This window comes from Bombina bombina, chromosome 1 (genome assembly GCF_027579735.1).
Source record: "Bombina bombina isolate aBomBom1 chromosome 1, aBomBom1.pri, whole genome shotgun sequence".
Lineage (NCBI taxonomy): Eukaryota > Metazoa > Chordata > Amphibia > Anura > Bombinatoridae > Bombina > Bombina bombina.
In genome coordinates this window covers 89,785,899-89,808,277 of record NC_069499.1, presented here as the reverse complement: position 1 = coordinate 89,808,277, position 22,379 = coordinate 89,785,899, and the positions used below count along the sequence as shown (strand labels likewise).

At 39.0% G+C, this 22,379-nt stretch overlaps 1 protein-coding gene across 1 annotated transcript in view; it reads right to left on the bottom strand.

Annotated features, from left to right (window-relative positions):
• Nucleotides 1–22,379, bottom strand: part of CLMN (calmin) — a 427,590-nt gene that overhangs the window by 92,431 nt on the left and 312,780 nt on the right. Inside the window, exons 5-6 of the mRNA XM_053697501.1 lie at nt 3,125–3,217; nt 895–1,085 (exon numbers count right to left, since the gene is read on the bottom strand). Coding sequence (XP_053553476.1) covers nt 895–1,085; nt 3,125–3,217 — 284 coding nt within the window. The remainder of the gene's footprint in view (nt 1–894; nt 1,086–3,124; nt 3,218–22,379) is intronic.

Genomic DNA, 22,379 nt, shown 5'->3' with positions numbered 1-22,379 from the left:
ACAGTCAGTTTGTGTAACAGGGGCCAGACAGTCAGTGTGTGTAACAGGGGCAGGCAGTACCGCTGATAAGACAGTCAGTGTGTGTAACAGGGGCAGGCAGTACCGCTGATAAGACAGTCAGTGTGTGTAACAGGGGCAGGCAGTACCGCTGATAAGACAGTCAGTGTGTGTAACAGGGGCAGGCATTTCTGGCTGATAAGACAGTCAGTGTGTGTAACAGGGGCAGGCGTTTCTGGCTGATAAGACAGTCAGTGTGTGTAACAGGGGCAGGCGTTTCTGGCTGATAAGACAGTCAGTGTGTGTAACAGGGGCAGACGTTAAGGCTGATAAGACAGTCAGTGTGTGTAACAGGGGCAGACGTTAAGGCTGATAAGACAGTCAGTGTGTGTAACAGGGGCAGACGTTAAGGCTGATAAGACAGTCAGTGTGTGTAACAGGGGCAGGCGTTTCTGGCTGATAAGACACTTAGTGTGTGTAACAGGGGCAGACGTTAAGGCTGATAAGACAGTCAGTGTGTGTAACAGGGGCAGACGTTAAGGCTGATAAGACAGTCAGTGTGTGTAACAGGGGTAGACGTTAAGGCTGATAAGACAGTCAGTGTGTGTAACAGGGGCAGGCGTTTCTGGCTGATAAGACACTTAGTGTGTGTAACAGGGGCAGACGTTAAGGCTGATAAGACAGTCAGTGTGTGTAACAGGGGCAGACGTTAAGGCTGATAAGACACTTAGTGTGTGTAACGGGGCAGGATGGTAAGGCTGACAGTAAGTCAGTGAGAATAACAGGGATAGGCAATAATGACAATGGACAAAAGCAAGAGACAAAGAGGTACAAACAGAAAAAAACTGTTACAGTGGGGCAGCAAGAGGCAAAACGAGGTGCACTGTAATTGCTCACTTTCTTGTCCTTTGCTGAACCCAGTTTAGAAGTGCTTTGATTGCTTTCCGTTGATCCTTAATTGAAACCGACATGCTTTTCTCTACGCTGGGGGTACTTGGGTTAGACGTGTCAGACTCTGTCCCGCTGGGCATGGAAGATAAACTGGATGAGGACGACATTCTGTTGAGATTGCCTGTGAGTTCTTTAATCTAAAAGAAAGACAGCAAATAGAAATACAATTTACAGAAGTCACTGATGCGGATCATGATATTTTAGGTGTTATAAAATTCTGTTTGATTAAATTATCTTTATTTATAGTCACAATTTAATTTAATCACATAATCTTTGTTCTTACAACACTGCAACATGTCATTTTATTGAAGATGTTTTCCTGCATTAAAATATTGTTAATGAACTACGCTTCAGTCTTGCTATAAAAACCTTTCTATGCATATGAATAATTAATTTATAATTATTTATGATGAATTAGCCAACTTAAAAGGGATTACAATAAACAGAACAAAGTATAAATACAATTATAGTAAACAAAATATCATAATAAATCTCATATATACAGTAAATATAGAAAATGCCCTTTATTCGCTTAGCTTCCCCTACGGGGGAAATAAATAGGTGGCTAAGACAATTTGCAGCATTTTGAAGAAAATTAAGGTTAGAGAATTTGCTTTTTTTTTACCTCTCTAGAGAGTGTGGGAGAAGCATGATTTGTATGCTCCCTTAAAGGGACATAAATGTATATTTAAAAGAGTAACAGCATTTAATAGCATGTTTTTAAGTTAAAAAGTTTTTCGCTTAGTAGTATTTAGATGTTACGCGTCTATGGCTCCAAAGAGCGTTTCATCTCTTTGGGTGCTTTTTTACTTACCCTGCTGATCTGCCGTACAGTCAATCAGAAGCTGTACTGTAGAGGGAGCTGCAGTACAGCACATTACAGGCTGCTCATTGACTCAATGGAGATAGTAAAGCAGGGAAATTTAGTGCGCTAGTAAATTCCAAGACCGGCACCCTTCATGTGTACTATAGATGGGACCTGCAAGCACATAGTCTGACCCGCCAAGATTTCTACCTTCTGGTCAGGCCTAGCTAAAGTTCATCAGACCTCCTACTAGCCTGTTACACTGCTGCACTGTTTAACAATCTTCAAATCAAAAGAAGAAAGCAGAGAAGCGTGTCTCTGTTTATTCAACAATCCCCGCTAATAGACAGGCACAAACAAGATAAAATACGATGGTAAGCGCGTAAGCAACGATTAGTCCTGCGGTACCAGCTATGTCTGATTCCGTGGGATCTGTAATGGTAAACCTGCTGCACAGTTAAAGGGACATAAAACCCAAACATTTTCTTTCATGATTCAGATACAATATACAAGTAAAAAAAAAAACTTTCCAATTTACTTATATTATCAATTTTTTGTTTTCTTTGTTGAAAAGGATGGATGTACGTGTCTGCAGCACTAAATGGCAGCAGTTTTGCAACAATGTTATACATTAGGAAGAGAACTAGATGGCAGCACTATCTAGTGCTTCAGTCATGTGCACACTACCTTTCTAAGTATCTCTTCAACAAAGAACAAACTGAGAACAAAGCAAATTTGAGGATATAAGAAAAATTGGAAATTTTTTTAAAATTGTGTTCTCTATCTGAATATTGAAAGAAACATTTTGGGTTTCATGTCCCTTTAAGTCTCCTTCCCTCTAAATACCATGAAATCGGACATAAGAAGTACCGGAGAACTAATCACTGCTTACACACTTGTCAATGTATTTTATCTTGTAAGTGCCTGTCTATTAGCAGGGGTTGTTGAATAAACAGAGACACGCTTCTCTGCTTTCTTCTTCTGTTTTTAAGCTCTGTTTAAGAGACTGATACTAGATCTGAGAGAAGCTGCTTTCTACACACACAGCCCTCACTCTGCAAATACAACCACCTGGGAATCTGTATGGCGGAACTTTTACATCAGCCAATCTAAATCTCCACTTATATTTGACACATTTTTTTTATTATTGGGAAGACGAAGGTACTGTTAGCCATACATATATATCTAATCGGACTTGGACCACTTCACTTGAAGCACATTATGATTTAGTCTATTGTATTAACCACTACTCTGTACAGTAGCACTATATTATTCTTTGTACATAATCTTCAAATCAGATGACATTTGTTTTAAGTATTATACCACTGTAAGCAGCCATGCTAAGATTAGTTTCTCTGGAATCATTATTACCTGCAAAAATAAGATAATATTCCATATCAGACCAAGAACCAGAGAAGGATTTCCATCTGCAATTTCAGCTGCGTCAATGCTGACCAGTTTCACCTATGAAGAAAAATTCTATTAGAACCAGAGCACAGACATATTGAGTCATTTGGTGTAAAGCAATTCATTTGCCTTTGTCTAGTGACCACCAAACATAAAAGAACACAGATAGCTGAGAAGGGGTTCAGTCAGTCAGTGACAAGCTATGAAAGGTGCCTGGTTTGTATTGTGCCTGGGAGGGGCAGCTCTTTTGCTCCCCACCCTTAATGTGTTGCTGAACTATGTTCCTTTGCATGGGAGTGTTAACCTTTCTGCCATATAGTGGTAAACAAAACGAACACACTCTAAACCCCTGCTCTTATGTAAAAAAACTAAAATTATGACTTACCAGATAATTTCCTTTCCTTCGATACAGGGAGAGTCCACAGTTGCATTCATTACTTTTGGGAAATACAGAACCTGGCCACCAAGAGGAGGCAAAGACACCCCAGCCAAAGGCTCGAATACCTCCTCCACCTCCCTCATCCCCCAGTCATTCTGCCGAGGGAACAAGGAACAGTAGGAGAAATATCAGGGTGAAAAAGGTGCCAGAAGAAAGCAATTTAAATTTAGGGCCACCCTCTGGAGAGCGCACAAAAACACTGGTCCCCAAAAGGAGCACACAAACCTTTGAGGAGACGAGAGTCTCCCTGACTATGAGATCAAGAGAAGAAAAACTCCTCCACAAACACAACAAGGAGGACAACCAGGACTCCCAAAAAAGGGGAGAGAAGCCCCCTGCAGAACCCGAAGCAAAAGACTTCTTAGAAAGAAGACCCAAAGAAGGCGAGTTACCCGACTGCAAAAGATACTAGGACCTGAAGAGATATCCCAGAAAAGTAACAGGTCAATAGACAATTTCAAGGACCATCTACCTCATCGATACCGATGTAATCCTAGACAAGAAGTCTAATATCCCGAAGGACAAAATCTGAATGCAACAGCCTGACCGCAGGCCGCATTGTAGCAAAAGAGGAGAACGCCAAGAGTTCACGACCTCAGGAATAGAACCGAAAAAGATATCTGGATCTGCCTAGGAGCCCACATAACCAGGGCAGAATTGACGGATGAGACCATCCGTAACTGCACGTCTGTTAGACCGCCAGGCTAACCCTCAGGCTAAAAACTAGCCATCCTAAGAACCCCTCTTTCAAGGACACCCTAGAAGGGCCAGAGAGTACTTCAAGAAGAGAAAAAAAAATCAGAGAGAAACAACACCACCCTACCAAAAACAGGGAGGAACTGCCATTAATCCAAAAAAGAAAACGAGGGACCAGCTCGACTGACACCCTTCCGAAAACCCCCTGACAGGAAACATCAAGACACCAAGGGCGAAGGCCCTGTCAAACTCCATAATAAAGAGCACTCATAATGGAGAAAACTAACCACGAAACGAGTCTTAGTACCAAAAAAGGAGCAAATCAGGTACCCTGATGCCTGCCCCCGACAGACTGAGTCAAACCAGAAAAGGAGACATAGTCGAAGGGAACAAGGAAGAATAAACTTCCCCCACCTGAAAAGATCCAGAGATCTACTCAAGAATTCCTGACCACTAACGCCCAGAGAACCTATATCGGAACCAAAAGATACAAGTCCGACCAAAGGACACACAAAGGAGAGTCCCCGGACCTCCTGCTGAACTCAATCAGAAAAAAGGATCGACTTCACAATGAACCCGACTGGGAAACTCCGGAGACCAGAGTAGAAAGAGTAACCGAAGATTCTTATGTAGAAAACAGACACTCTCCCACTACCATAAAAGTGATAAGACCATTGCCCCAGTAGACCAAAAGTAAGTTTCCCCTAATAGTGAAGAAAAAAAATACTTAATACTGGCGACCAAAGCAGACAAACCAGAAATCTATGAGATTCTGGAGATAGATAGTAACATGCCCAGCCGAAAACAAGACTGATAAACATCAGCCACCCACAGTACCAACAAAGGACTAAAGAAAAACAGCAGAGCAAGCCTATAGAGTATTGAAACTCAAAAGGCCTTGGAGACTTCCTGTCTGAAAATCAAACGGATTCAAGAACCAACCTGGAACCTACCCCAGAAACTCCATTCCAAAACCAACTGGAAAGAACAGGAGAGATTCCTTAAAACTCCTAGCAGGCGATAGAAAACCAGAACCGCCAAAAAGAGGAGCAACTAGAACCCCGAAAAACAGGATACTGTATAAAACCAAAACCCCCCTGGATCCCAGAAATCTAGAATCAGAACAAGGTTACTGGAAACAATATGGTCCCGAAAAAACGGATTTCCTCAACATGATGATAGGAAAAACATAATTTATGTAAGAACTTACCTGATAAATTCATTTCTTTCATATTAGCAAGAGTCCATGAGCTAGTGACGTATGGGATATACATTCCTACCAGGAGGGGCAAAGTTTCCCAAACCTTAAAATGCCTATAAATACACCCCTCACCACACCCACAATTCAGTTTAACGAATAGCCAAGAAGTGGGGTGATAAGGAAAAAAGTGCGAAAGCATATAAAATAAGGAATTGGAATAATTGTGCTTTATATAAAAAAATCAAAACCACCACAAAAAAAGGGCGGGCCTCATGGACTCTTGCTAATATGAAAGAAATGAATTTATCAGGTAAGTTCTTACATAAATTATGTTTTCTTTCATGTAATTAGCAAGAGTCCATGAGCTAGTGACGTATGGGATAATGATTACCCAAGATGTGGATCTTTCCACACAAGAGTCACTAGAGAGGGAGGGATAAAATAAAGACAGCCAATTCCTGCTGAAAATAATCCACACCCAGAATAAAATTTTAATGAAAAAACATAAGCAGAAGATTCAAACTGAAACCACTGCCTGAAGTACGTTTCTACCAAAAACTGCTTCAGAAGAAGAAAACACATCAAATGGTAGAATTTAGTAAAAGTATGCAAAGAGGACCAAGTTGCTGTTTTGCAAATCTGATCAACCGAAGCTTCATTCTTAAACGCCCAGGAAGTAGAAACTGACCTAGTAGAATGAGCTGTAATCCTTTGAGGCAGAGTGTTACCCGACTCAACATAGGCATGATGAAATAAAGATTTCATCCAAGATGCCAAAGAAATGGCAGAAGCTTTCTGGTCTTTTCTAGAACCGGAAAATATGACAAATAGACTAGAAGTCTTTCGGAAAGACTTAGTAGCTTCAACATAATATTACAAAGCTCTAACAGCATCCAAAGAATGCAATGATTTCTCCTTAGAATTCATAGGATTAGGACATAATGAAGGAACCACAATTTCTCTACTAATGTTGTTAGAATTCACAACCTTAGGTAAAAAATTCAAAAGAAGTTCGCAGCACCGCCTTATCCTGATGCAAAATCAGAAAAGGAGACTCACAAAAAAGAGTAGATAATTCAGAGACTCTTCTGGCAGAAGAGATGGCCAAAAGAAACAAAACTTTCCAAGAAAGTAATATAACGACTAAAGAATGCATGGGTTCAAAAGGAGGAGCTTGAAGAGCCCCCAGAACCAAATTCAAACTCCAAGGAGGAGAAATTGACTTAATGACAAGTTTTATACGAACCAAAGGTTGTACAAAACAATAAATATCAGGAAGATTAGCAATCCTTCTGTGAAAAAGAACAGAAAGAGCAGAGATTTGTCTTTCAAGAAACTTGCGGACAAACCTTTATCTAAACCATCCTGAAGAAATATAAGTCTTCCAGACTCTATAATATATCTCTCTAGATACAGATTTACGAGCCTGTCACATAGTATCAATCACAGAGTCAGAGAAACCTCTTTGACCAAGAATCAAGCGTTCAAACTCCACACCTTAAAATTAAGGTTTTGAGATCCTGATGGAAAAAAGAACCTTGAGACAGAAAGACTGGTCTTAACGGAAGAGTCCACAGCTGGCAAGAGGCCATCCGGACAAGATCCGCATACCAAAACCTGTGAGACCATGCTGGAGCTACCAGCAGGACAAACGAGCATTCCTTTAGAATATTGGAGAATACCCTTGGAAGAAGAACTAGAGGCGGAAAGATATAGGCAGGATGACACTTGTAAGGAAGAGATAATGCATCCACTGCCTCCGCCCGAGGATCCCGGGATCCGGACAGATACCAGGGAAGTTTCTTGTTTAGATGAGAAGCCATCAGATCTATTTCTGGGAGTTCCCACATTTGAACAATCTGAGGAAATACATCTGGGTGAAGACCATTCGCCCAGGTGCAACGTTTGGCGACTGAGATAATCCGCTTTCCAATTGTCCATACCTGGGATATGAACCGCAGAGATTAGACAGGAGCTGGATTCCGCCCAAACCAAAATTCGAGATACTTCTGTCATAGCCAGAGGACTGAGAGTCCCTCCTTGATGATTGATGTATGCCACAGTTGTGACATTGTCTATCTGAAAACAAATGAACAACTCTCTCTTCAGAAGAGGCCAAGACTGAAGAGCTCTGAAAATTGCACGGAGTTCCAAAATATTGATCGGAAATCTCACCTCCTGAGATTCCCAAACCCCTTGTGCCGTCAGATACCCCCACACAGCTCCCCAACCTGTAAGACTTGCATCTGTTGAGATTATAGTCCAGGTCGGAAGAACAAAGAAGCCCCCTGAACTAAACAATGGTGATCTGTCCACCATGTCAGAGAGTGTCGTATAATCGGTTTAAAGATATTAATTGAGATATCTTTGAGTAATCCCTGCACCATTGGTTCAGCATACAGAGCTGAAGAGGTCGCATGTGAAAACGAGCAAAGGAGATCGCATCTGATGCGGCAGTCCTAAGACCTAAAATTTCCATGCATAAGGCTACCAAAGGGAATGATTGTGACTGAAGGTTTTGACAAGCTGATATCAATGTTAAACTTCTCTTGTCTGACAAGGACAGAGTCATAGACACTGAATCTATCTAGAAACCTAAAAAGGTTACCCTTTCCAATTGTATATTTTTAGAGTAGGGTCTGGGCAGTAAAAGAGCCCACTCTGAGGAATCAATGAACTGATTGGTAAATTGATCCTCCAACCATGAACTTGAAGAAACAACACAAGTCGATTCGTATGAGATTCTTCGAAAATGAGAAGACTGAGCAAGTACCCAGATATCGTCCAATAAGGAAATACCAAAACCCTGTTCTCTGATTACAGAAAGAAGGGCACCGAGAACCTTTGAAAAAATTCTTGGAACTGAGGCTAGGCCAAACGGTAGAGCCACAAAACTGGTAATGCTTGTCTAAAAAGAGAATCTCAGACACTAAAAGTGATCTGGATGAATCGGAATATGCAGATACACATCCTGTAAATCTATTGTAGACATATAATGCCCTTGCTAAACAAAAGGCAGGATAGTCCTACAGTAACCATCTTGAATGTTGGTATCCTTACATAACGATTCAATATTGATAGATCCGGAACTGGTCTGAAGGAATTGACCTTCTTTGGTACAATGAAGAGATAAAATAAAACCCCAGCCCCTGTTCCAGAACTGGAACTGGCATAATTACTCCAGCCAACTCTAGATCTGAAAACACATTTCAGAAATGCTGAGCCTTTGCTGTGTTAACTGGGACACGGGAAAGAAAAAAATCTCTTAGCAGGAGGCCTTAACTGAAGCCAATTCTGTACCTTTCTGAAACAATGTTCTGAAACCAGAAATTGAGAACTGAATTGATCAAAATTTCTTTGAAGAAAACGTAATCTGCCCCATACCAGCTGAGCTGGAATAAGGTCCGCAACTTCATGGGTACTTAGGAGCTGGCTATAGGTTTTCTATAAGGCTTGGATATATTCCAAACTGGAAATAGTTTCCAAACTGATACCGCTCCTGAGGATGAAGGATCAGGCTTTTGTTCCTTATTGTGAGGAAAGGAACGAAAATGATTATTAGACCTAAATTTACCTTAGATTTTTTATCCTTTGGTAAAAAAGTTCCCTTCCTTCCAGAAACAGTTGAGATAATAATTTATTAGAGTTTGTGAAAAAAGGGATTACCAATGGCACTACAGGTATAAATAGGACCTGTTTTATTTAAATGTCTGGCCAACTAGTGGGGCCTTTGTGTTATCAGCCAACTGAGTGGCTAGATTTGGTGCTATGTGTATAATACTGATTTCTGGAGCAAGAAAGGAAAAGAATACACTTGGAAGCACTCACAGGTCACTTATTGAGTCATTTTAATATCGAGAGATCAAAAAATGAAATCCAAGAATGGAAGAGACATACTCTTGACTATAATTAAAATTTAACTTTTATTGGGGTTCGAAAATAAAATAGGAAAAAACTTTAAAAACACACTTATGTACCGATTGTAGTCTATTTGGCTTGTCGTGTCGCTGTACAGAATACTTAAATTACTTCTGCAAATACTCCTATATATAATATAATTTGGGTTGCAGTTAATTAACCTGCTTACTATTCGCTGTTGTCTGTGTATACTATACTTATGTATACCTTGAATTGAGTATAAGTGTTACCGGCTAAGTTGGATATATTACCAGGTTTAACCATCTGCAGAGAAAGAGCAGTTTATAAATATAGTCTTTCTTCGCTCGATTATCTGAGAGGTTGATTGTATCTCTCTTCTCACATATGTATGTGTTTCAGTCTGAGTATTAAATGATGAAACAGTGTCTCAAATACACCGTTGTATAATAATAATGCACAAGACTGTTTATGTATTAGTGTGTGCTGATGTCACACCCTCAAGCATATCAAACATTAACTAAATATTTGTTCCCACGCGTATACCTGTTTCAGTCAAATTATTAAATATTGATGCAGTGTTTCAAATACACTGTTAAATATTAGTGGTTCGCAAGACTGTTTGTGTATTGGCGTGTACTGGTGTCACTCTTACATGCATATCACAATCCAAATATTTCTCATTTGCTCTGTTATATATTAATAATTCAGCAGAGTGTTTTTGCATTAGACTGTGCCTGTATTCGCTGCTTTTTGTGTGTAAAAAACTTGTATATATCTCAATTTAAGCAATATAATTTGTCGTTAAATTAGGTATATTACCAGCTTCAACCTTCTATAAATTATACAAGGCAGTTTATCAGTGTACTGTGTTTATTCAGTTGTCTGAGAGGTTAACTGTGTCTCAGTTTTTACACTCTTATACAAATTTCGGTCTAGAAAGTTTTAATAAAAATCACAGTAGCTTATGTCCTGTCATGTAATAGTGATTCACAGGACCTTATTTGCCTGCTCAGTTTTGTAAGAGGTTAGCTGTGTCTATCTTTTTACACACACTTGTGTCTAATAGTTTAAATCTTCAATAATGTTGCAACGACCTAACTGCACATTTGTGACTGTTTATGCATTAGCGTGTGCTGACATTTGCGGCTATTTTTTAAAAAATGATATGCTTATATAAATCACAGTTTTGTACATACATGTAATCCGTGATATTAGGTATACTGACTAAATTTACAGCTGTAACCGTTAACTGCCTGGGAGAGTAATATGTTCTCCAGCGTTCTCGGGTGCTAGGTTAATTAATGCAACATGATTGTCAGTGACACTTGGCTAGCCGGAACAAATGTAAATATTAAACCATTCCTAGCTCTCTGTAGACTTAGAATAAATTGAGTGAAAAGACTACAGTAATTGAATCGGTAGCTTAAGGCTTGCTAAAAACACAGGAGCTCCTAGGACTCCTCACCATTGCCCTAACGTCCCTGACATGTTTCGCCACGTAACGTGGCTTTTTCAAAGGTGAACGCGCCGCACTGTGGTCGGCTATTTAAGGCTACTGATTATCACGCCCCCAATGGGCGTATCATTGCCTACTGACCTATCGATGTAAAGTGTAACCATTCGTCATAGATGGGTGGATATTGGTGAGTTATCGTCACTCAAATTTAACTGTTTCTTAACCAACTAGAGGATTGGGCATGATTTTATGAATGAAACTTCCATTTTATTAGAGTTGGAAATGGAGAACCTGAATTAACTATTCTGCAATGTCTATTGAACTCAGTGTAGTAGAATACTTTTACATATGAAGTAAATTTACATGATTTGCTACCTAAGTTGGTTTTCATGATGCTACTTTGGTGAAATTGGGTACAATCTTATGATGTGTTTGTATCGATTCTTTTGTCTACGTACAATACCGGGGATTGTAAGTACATAACAGAATTTTTAGAATAAACTGAGTTGCTGCTGTCATACCAATATTGATAGATTGTATAGAGTTACAAGAATTAGTTGTTTTGATATAGATACAATAGAGTGACATTGCATCATGTGATTAGCTCATGTTATGTAACTACGACATGTCACCATTATCCTGTCTGCGACTGCTTTGCTTTGGAACGTTGTTGAAGTTACTTTTTTATTTTAGAATTATGAACTCCCTATTCGGTTGGGATACAAAAGTGAGTGATACTTGATCATTTGGATTTAAATGTGAAGTGTTGTGTGACCTATCTTGGTTAAGTGTGTAACGATGTGATGCTAATCATTCTGGGGTGATTAATAGTGCAAACATTAAATGTGTATATAAGAAATAAGAGTGTATGTTTACTATTAAGTATCTAAAACAGGATTTGTTAGTGTATAGGGTCAGCCCCATCTAGATTATTAAGGGACATTAAAAATAACAAATTAAAGTGATACTTGATATTTTAGTGTGACATTTTAAATGAAGAAATGTCTGAAGCAATTCATTGAAAGCAATACTGTGAAATTAGATTGGGAAGGTGAAACAAAACGTGGGTGAGTTTGTGAATATCGTTTGATTAATTGTGTTAAAAGGGAAAAAGAGGGGGGGGGGTTTATTTTGAGCTTTATGATAATTAAATAGTTTACCCTTGATTATTAGAGGTGATCTTGAAAAAGCATATTATATCTGCATAATTTGGTAGTATTCAATTTGATAAAAGCATTTCCTTTACTATGACTAAGTCTTTACACATAGTTCTTATAGAAACGAGACAAAGTTGTTGAATTCATTTAGTCCGTAAGGTTGTACAGTATTCAATAGAAAAATCCATTTACTCTCTGCTTGGAGTAACATATTCTCCAAATTTCCGCCTCTTATGCCCAATTCTTTCTTTTCAATACCAAAGCATTTGAGATCCGATTGTTTTGAATTGTGACGCTTGAGAAAATGGCGTGCTACAGAGGTCACATTTTTACCCTCCTGTGCATCTTTAGCAGCATTTTTGATATTCCTCAGATGTTCTTGAAGTCTTATTCTGATTTTCCTCATTGTCATCCCAACATAGAACATATTACATGTACATTGCAGGGCATATATTACACCCTCTGTATGGCAATTGATGTAAGATTTAATCTTATGCCTTTTGTTGAATCGATCACAGAGTTCATCTTTTTTAATCATAAAACTGCATGTACTGCAGGTACCACATTTAAATGAGCCTTGTTTGAATGCTCCCTTGGTTTTCGGGCCTTGTAGATGACTGGGACTGATTAAGTCCTTAAGATTTCGGGTTCTTCTGTATCCTGTATGGACCCTCTCTCCCAGGATTCGTGATAAAATCGGGTCAGAGGTTAGTATGTGCCAGTTGTTCTGTAGGATATTTACAATTTGGGTGCTCCTTGGATTGTAAGTGGAGATAAATCTGATTTGGTCTTGCTGAGATTTCTTTTTCTTTTTTAGTAGGTCCCGTCTAGATGTATTTCTAGCTTTAGATTCTGCTTTTTTAATGGATCTGCGACTATAACCTCTGGATATAAGTCTTTCGGTAACCTCTTTAGCTCTCTGTTTGTAGTTGTCCTCAGTGGAACAGTTACGTCTCATTCGGAGAAATTCACCTCCTGGTAGAGCTTTAATTGTATTTGGAGCATGTGAGCTTGTACTATGAAGTAGGCTGTTGGTAGCAGTCCTTTTGCGGTGAACATCCATTGCTAATGTACCTGTTGCAGTTTTTATGATTTGGAGATCAAGAAAGTTGATTTTTGTCTGATCAGCTTCATATGTGAGTTTGATGTTAATAATATTAGAATTCAACCTTGCCATGAATGTGTCTAATTCGTTTTTGGTGCCTTCCCAAAAGAAGAGCACGTCATCAATGTAGCGAATCCATAATGGGATTTTGTTTAGGTTATCAGTGTTGTCATCTGAGAAAACATATTTGTGCTCCCACCAGCCTAGAAAGAGATTGGCATAGGTGGGAGCACAGGCAGTACCCATCGCGGTACCCCTAGTTTGGAGGTAAAAATTATTGTTGAATGTAAAGAAGTTATGAGTGAGAATGAACTTCAACAATTGCAAGATAAAGTCATCATGAGCAGGGTTTTCTTCTGAACCCATTGCTAAAAACCATTTGACAGCTTGGATTCCCAATTCATGTTTGATGCATGTATATAGCGATTCTACATCAGCAGTAACTAGCCATGTTGTTGATGATAGATGTACATTGTCTAGTTGGATGAGGACATCCGTTGTGTCCTGTACGTAAGATGGTAGTTGGGGAAGAAAATTTCTTAATCTGAAATCAATATATCTGCTGGCTTTTTCAGTGAGGCTGTTGATACCTGAAACGATTGGACGGCCAGGCGGATGATTTTTATTTTTGTGGATTTTGGGAATCAAGTAAAATGTTGCCACTGTTGGATCATTCACTTTCAAGAATTGAAATTCTTTGCTTGTAATGATGTTGTCATATTTTGCCATATTTAGAATATTCATGTATTCTTGAAGGAATGTTTGGTTGGGATTAAATCCCAATTTCTTGTAGCAAGAGGTATCTTTAAGTTGTCTATCCGTCTCTTGTTTATACATGTTGATTGGCCATAGCACAATGTTGCCTCCCTTGTCAGAGTTGCGGATAATTACATCATCCCAGTTTTTAATCTCATGCAGTGCTTTCTGTTCCTCATATGACAGATTGTGTTGAGTTTGTGTATTTGATAATTTAGTTATTTGTTCACAAACCACATCTGTGAATGTCTGAAGTTGGGGGCATTGTTTAAGTTTAGGCATAAAAGTGGATTTGTTTGATATCTTGTCCCTCCATTTTATTTCTTTAGATGACTCTGATTCCAATTCTTCCTCTGGGTTATTTTCAGATAGTAAAGATTCCATCATTTCCAGGGTGGATGTTTCCTCATCAGACCAATGATGGATAGATGTTGTATCACTTAAATTTGATCTACCACTATAGAATCTTTTTAAAGCTATCTTGCGAACAAACAGCTGCACATCTTTGATGGTTTCAAATTTATCAAGATTCGAAGTGGGACAGAAAGACATTCCTTTAGATAATAGCGATCTATGTGAGTCTGACAGTAATTTTTGGGAGAGGTTTATTATTCTTAATGAGTCAGTCTCATTTGTGAGAAGGGGCTCGGAGCCCTCTGGTAAGGCTTTCGGTTCCTGTTGTTTGTCTTGTTCGTTGTTTGACTTTTGTTTTGCCTTTTTGCTTTGCCCCCTGCCTCTTCTGGTGTGTCTGTTTGTGAAGAGGCTCCTGCTCCTAAAAAAACCTTCCTTTTTCCTCGTGTTATTCTTATGTTTCTTATGTTTCTTTAATTTATTACCCTGGAAAGAAAGGGAAAGCAAAGTTGACTTAGAAGACATATCAGCATTCCAAGTTTAATCCATAAAGCTTTTCTAGCTAAAATAGCTAGAGATATATACCTGACATCAACTCTAATGATATCAAAAGATGGTATCACCAATAAAATTATTAGCATGTTATAGAATAATAATAATGCTATAAAATTATGATCTGTTACTTGTTGCGCTAAAGCTTCTAACCAAAAAGTTGAAGCTGCAGCAACATCTGCTAAAAATATAGCAGGTCTAAGAAGATTACCTGAACATAAGTAAGCTTTTCTTAGAAAAGATTCAATTTTCCTATCTAAAGGATCCTTAAATGAAGTACTATCTGCCGTAGGAATAGTAACACATTTAGCAGGAGTAGAGACAGCCCCATAACCTTAGGGATTTTGTCCCAAAAAACTCTAATCTGTCAGATGGCACAGGATATAATTGCTTAAACGTTTAGAAGGAGTAAAAGAATTACCCAAATTATTCCATTCCCTGGAAATTACTTCAGAAATAGCATCAGGGAGATTAAACACTTCTGGAATAACTACAGGAGATTTAAAAACCTTATTTAAACGTTTAGATTTAGTATCAAGAGGACCAGAATCCTCTATTTCTAATGCAATTAATACTTCTTTAAATAAAGAACGAATAAATTCCATCTTGAACAAATACAAAGATTTATCAGCATCAACCTCTGAGACAGAAACCTCTGAACCAGAAGAACCATTATCAGTATCAGAATGATGATGTTCATTTAAAAATTCATCTGAAAAAAGAGAAGTTTTAAAAGACTTTTATGTAAACTAGAAGGAGAAATAACAGACATAGCCTTCTTAATGGATTTAAAAAATAAAATCTCTTATGTTTATCAGGAACACTCTGAAAATTAGATGTTGACGGAACAGCAACAGGTAATGTAACAGTACTAAAGGAAATTTTATCTGCATTAATAAGTTTGTCATGACATGCAATACAAACAACAGCTGGAGAAACAGATACCAAAAATTAAAGCAGATACACTTAGCTTGGTAGCTCCAGCATTAGAGCGATTTTCCTGTAGTATCTTCTGACTCAGATGCAACGTGAGACATCTTGCAATATGTAAGAGAAAAAACAACATATAAAGCAAAATTGATCAAATTCCTTAAATGACAGTTTCAGGAATGGGAAAAAATGCCAAAGAACAAGCTTCTAGCAACCAGAAGCAATGGAAAAATAAGACTTAAATAATGTGGAGACAAAAGCGACGCCCTTATTTTTTAGCGCCAAATAAGACGCCCACATTATTTGGCGCCTAAATGCTTTTGGCGCCAAAAATGACGCCACATCCGGAACGCCGACATTTTTGGCGCAAAATAACGTCAAAAAATGACGCAACTTCCGGCGACACGTATGACGCCGGAAACGGAAAAGAATTTTTGCGCCAAAAAAGTCCGCGCCAAGAATGACGCAATAAAATGAAGCATTTTCAGCCCCCGCGAGCCTAACAGCCCACAGGGAAAAAAGAGTCAAATTTTTGAAGGTAAGAAAAAATGATTAATTCAAATGCATTATCCCAAATATGAAACTGACTGTCTGAAAAATAAGGAAAGTTGAACATTCTGAGTCAAGGCAAATAAATGTTTGAATACATATATTTAGACCTTTATAAACAAAGTGCCCAACCATAGCTTAGAGTGTCACAGAAAATAAGATTTACTTACCCCAGGACACTCATCTACATGTTTGTAGAAAGCCAAACCAGTACTGAAACGAGAATCAGCAGAGGTAATGGTATATATAAGAGTATATCGTCGATCTGAAAAGGGAGGTAAGAGATGAATCTCTACGACCGATAACAGAGAACCTATGAAATAGACCCCGTAGAAGGAGATCACTGCATTCAAATAGGCAATACTCTCCTCACATCCCTCTGACATTCACTGCACGCTGAGAGGAAAACCGGGCTCCAACTTGCTGCGGAGCGCATATCAACGTAGAATCTAGCACAAACTTACTTCACCACCTCCATCGGAGGCAAAGTTTGTAAAACTGAATTGTGGGTGTGGTGAGGGGTGTATTTATAGGCATTTTAAGGTTTGGTAAACTTTGCCCCTCCTGGTAGGAATGTATATCCCATACGTCACTAGCTCATGGACTCTTGCTAATTACATGAAAGAAATCTCCATCTCCCTGATAAGGGAAGAGAGAACCGTATATAAACCCTCAAGAGAAAGAAGACCAAATAGAACAAGAAAACCCCCCCCTAAGGAGCACCCATAAAGGGGGGACAATACACCCCTGAGAGACAAACCGGGAAAAAGACTTCAAAAAAGTCACCCATCCTCCCCTCATTAAGAGAAGCAAAACTTAGCTCCCAAAGAGAACTTCCATAGCAGAATTCAAACTCTAAGGCAACAGCCTTTCAAGGTAGGGTATTAACTCGTAGGCCACTTGGACAGCTTGGACGATTTAAACAGGACCAGCCTGACATACAGGATAGAAGGTCTGCCTCTGGACCAAAAAACTCTTGAGAAGAAGAACGAAGAGAGGTTACTAGTACACAAACAGGACCAGCCTGTTAGTCAGGATACAACATATCTGTACAAACCGCAAAAGAACAGAGATAACTATACACAACCAGGACCAGCCCGATATGAAGGATACGACATAACTGTTCAGGGTCAAGCTGAAAAATTCTAAAAAACTGAGAATAATAAACAAAAAACATATAAGCTCAGAATCTTAAACACAGTCTCGGCCATATCAAGGGAACATCACCCCGACCAGAGACAAACTCTATATTTTGTTATTTTTTTTTTTATATATATAGAACTTCCACTGGAAGATTCCATCATCGCTAATACCAGAATCCCAGAGCGAAAATCTTCCTAAGAAGAATCTCAACATAATCTCACACTCAAAAAACTAAGGAAAATAAAACTTATCCTAACTGGATTAGAAAAGAAATTAGGCAAGCGCACACAAGAGATAGCCCAGGGAAAAATTAAACGGACAAGTTCCGCCCGTCATGCGACACAATTTCTCAAGAGCTCCAAACTGGGAAACTAATACAAAAACAAAGAACAACAATATAAAGACGATAAGGAATAGGATCACCATCCCTCCAGGCATCTAAACAAGCTCGCTATCTGAATCAGCAGACTGAGATTCAGCTGATGGATCAGAATTAGGATCCTCCAACGTCACCAAAACTTCTCACAGAAGTAAACGCAGGTGAGCCATTCTAAATTTAAAAGCAAAAAATTCAACTCCGTCGGAGTATCTGAGGTCTCCAACCCTGGAGGTAGCACCTCTGAAGCCTCAGAGGACCCCGCTTCCCCAGGAGACTGATCGGATACCAAAGTCCTCTTACATGCCGGACCTTGGGCAGGAGTACATGGATTAAACCTCCGCTTGCACGAGGCAGGAAGATGCAAATGCGCTAAGGCCAGAGATATGGCCATGCGAAACCGTGCAGTAACCTCTGGTAAAAAAATGCCACCTTCAGGAGAAGGGGTAACGGTATGCGGGGCAACCGCCTGTGTAGGAACAGAAGAAGATAGGGAACGCACCTCACGGGATACCGAATCCTCAGAGGCGGATGGCTCAGTGGTCTCTAACATTCCAACATGGGAAGAAGAGAACACTATTACGGCATACGGAACATAATTGAGAGGGCTGGGTTACCGGGGGCTCCTCACAATATATACACAGGTATCAACGTCTGAATCAGAGGAAACCCCATCTAACATAACAGAATCCTCCATAACTCGACTAAGTAGATTATAGTCAAAAAACAACTGGCACCTTACACCCCCAATGGCTGGAGCACTCACCACCCCCTATGACCCAGACAGGTAGAGAAAAATGGATCTTCTGCGCGGTCAGGAATACGGAAATGGTAAATAAAAACGTGACCGCACCTGGTCACGTGGTGCAACGTGCAGGATTCACTCCCGCTAAGAAAAGCGCATCAGTCCATAAAACTGCGCAGCTCGAAAACCTGTACGCTCCGTAAAAGCCTATGAGCCCCAAACGTCACTTACACATAAGCAGTCAAAATCACATAACAAGCATGATTTAAAGCCCCCACTGTTAAATAATCCCCCTCTGGAGATATTAACCCTTGATTCCATAAAGATAAATGAGTCCCACTGAGACCCCGTCTTCTCACGTTGCAACATGTAAAACAATTGAAACTATCTTACCATAATCTATGCCGTAGAACAGCAACACGGTCCTTCAAGTTTGATAGATTGTAGCATCGTTTCTGACATGGACTTGAGTGCAGAAAAGCAGGCAGCGAAACTCGTCAACGCTGATTGCTTATGGAGCAGTTAATATGAGTTGGGTGGGTTTTCAGAAAGACTCTCCCTGCCTCTCCGGTCTCTAACTTTCATCAAGGCTCTCACTGAGAGGCTGACAAGACTACTTAAAACTCCAGTCCCATCACGAAGAGTACTACCCTCCATAAGGAGCAACTCCGTAATCTTCCGACACTTCTCTGCCAACCTCCTGTGACGAAAGGCAAAGAATGACTGGGGATGAGGGAGGTGGGGGAGGTATTTGAGCCTTTGGCTGGTGTGTCTTTGCCTCCTCCTGGTGGCCAGGTTCTGTATTTCCCAAAAGTAATGAATGCAGCTGTGGACTCTCCCTGTATTTAGAACGAAAAGAGCTAAGCTTCAACCAAGGATACCAAGAGAAACCTCTTATTTATTTTTTTTAAGCTAAAATGTATTGAAAAACAAAAAACGAGTAGTAGTACTAACAAGCAAAAGTCATACATCCTTGAGTGCTAAATGTTCCTATGGATCCAAGAGTTTTATAATTACACAACATAATGCAATAACAAAACAAATCTAACAAAATCATTATGCTCCTAACTTAATCAAGAATATATTGTATACTGTTAATAAATATTGACGCAAATATTTTCAGATTTTTAACTGAATTTTTTTTATTATTTTTTTTTTTTAGTAACCAAATCAGGATATCAGCTGTCATGGGAACCTGGAGAATCCCTTTAATCTTCCTGTATAACAACAAACCAGAATAGGTAAATATGTGGGCAGCCCATTATTTATATACCCGCATCCCCAGCATCTAGGTTTTTCCCTAGGGACCAGTATGTGGAGTTTACGAGGGGTAAGATACCACCCGTGTAAAATTTTAAAGTTTATCTCAAGCATAGCTGCTAAAGCGGAAGAGGACATGTTATTTGAGAATATAATAGATGCCTGTTAAGGTAGAATTATAATACCAAGTTCACTCTCCCATTTGTTTATTAATTGTGGTAGGTGGTCAGGCGGAGTCCGCTTGATAATCTTATAAATCTTTAATAATGGGTAAAGGACGGATAATATTTAGAGAAGAAATGTGTCATGTAAGATAGTTATGTGCACGTCTGTACATAAACCAGTAAGTAGCCCACGAGAACCCTCTATCTTGTACATCAGACTGTGAGCAAATTGTGCTGTCTCCCATAAGATATTTTAACGTTTAAAGATTTCATGATTCAGATAGAGCATGCGATTTTTAATAATTTTCTATTTCTAATTTGTTTCGTTCTCTTTGTATCCTTTGTTTATTGGTGGCTGCATATATATGCAACTTGTCACTGGCTTTCACCTAGAGCCCAGTTGTGTATTTCTGCTCCTTACAATATGGTATGTTCTATCTGAATCGCGAAAGAAGAAAGTCAACATTATTAGAGGGCAAAATATCTAGGGAGAATTCAGGGTTATCAATTAAGGATCTTGGAGGAGATGTCTTGAGGACAAATAAGGGTTCTTCCTATTGGCAATTTCCCATTCAGAAAAGTATTTTTTTAGTAGGGTTCATAATATTCATACCACTAAATGGGTATTTATACACCAACAGAGTCCCCCCCCCCCAGGTTAGAAACCCCAAAATGTTTTTTTGTTAGGATACCCATAGTTTAATTATCTTCATGTATTCTCCAATCTACCACCCTTTGTATAAAACTGCCTGCCTATAGGCTGTGATATCTGGCACGCCCACGGACAGCTGCATGTTAGCGCTGCGGAATCTGTTGGCACTCTACAAATACCCGATAATAATAATAATAATAATGTTAGGTTTGTTTATTCTAGGGGATTTCCTGTTCTAAACAAGTTAACTAAATAGTTTTTGCATATTTAAAATATAGTGGGTTAGTAAGGGTATAGGGAGAGCTTGCAAAACATAGCAATCTCTGGAAATATGTTCATTTTGATAACGTTGAAAGTAAACTGTTTTTGCCCTAGCAGTAACCCGACTAGCACACAAGAAACTAACTTACAATATTGCACGCGCATTCACATATTCCTCCATAAAAGACAATGGAGAAAAAAAAAGTGGGGGGAAGAAACCTAAAACCACACTCTAGCGCAAACACGATCGCATATTCTCATTTGCGCTTACCTAAAATGAAAATGTCAATATTTCATATTCCAATGTTATTTACATAACTGAATATGTTCTATATATTTATAAATAAATATTTCTACATATATATGATGTTTTTTTTACACAGATATATATATAGGAATGGATATATACAGATAAAATATAGGAATATCTCTTTAAAAATACATAGAACATATTCTGCTATGTGCAGAACATTGGAATGTGAACTATTTACTATAAATACATAGTTAAAACCTTTATTAAATATGAATATTGCATAAATATGTTTCTAAATGTTTTCATCTACTTAATGGCTAAGGGCTCTAATGCACTCACACTATATATATATATAAATATATATAAATATATATATATATATATATATATATATATACATATACACAGTGGGGCAAAAAAGTATTTAGTCAACCACTAATTGTGCAAGTTCTCCCACTTAAGAAGATGAGAGAGGCCTGTAATTTTCATCATAGGTATACCTCAACTATGAGAGACAAAATGTGGAAACAAATCCAGACAATCAGATTTTCTGATTTGGAAAGAATTTATTTGCATATTATGGTGGAAAAATAAGTATTTGGTCACCTACAAACAAGCAAGATTTCTGGCTCTCACAGACCTGTATCTTCTTCTTTAAGAGGCTCCTCTGTCCTCCACTTATTACCTGTATTAATGGCAACTGTTTGAACTTGTTATCAGTATAAAAGACACCTGTCTACAACCTCAAACAGCCACACTCCAAACTCCACTACGGTGAAGACCAAAGAGCTGTCGAAGGACACCAGAAACAAAATTGTAGACCTGCACCAAGCTGGGAAGACTGAATCTGCAATAGGCAAGCAGCTTGGTGTGAAGAAATAAACTGTGGGAGCAATAATTAGAAAATGGAAGACATACAAGACCACTGATAATTTCCCTTGATCTGGGGCTCCACGCAAGATCTCACCCCGTGGGGTCAAAATGATCACAAGAACGGTGAGCAAACATCCCAGAACCACATGGGGGGACCTAGTGAATGACCTGCAGAGAGCTGGGACCACCGTAATAAAGGCTACCATCAGTAACACACTATGCCGCCAGGGACTCAGATCCTGCAGTGCCAGACGTGTCCCCCTGCTTAAGCCAGTACATGTCCGGGCCCGTCTGAAGTATGCTAGAGAGCATTTTGATGATTCAGAAGCAGATTGGGAGAATGTCATATGGTCAGATGAAACCAAAGTACAACTGTTTGGTAGAATCACAACTCGTCGTGTTTGGAGGAGAGAGAATGCTG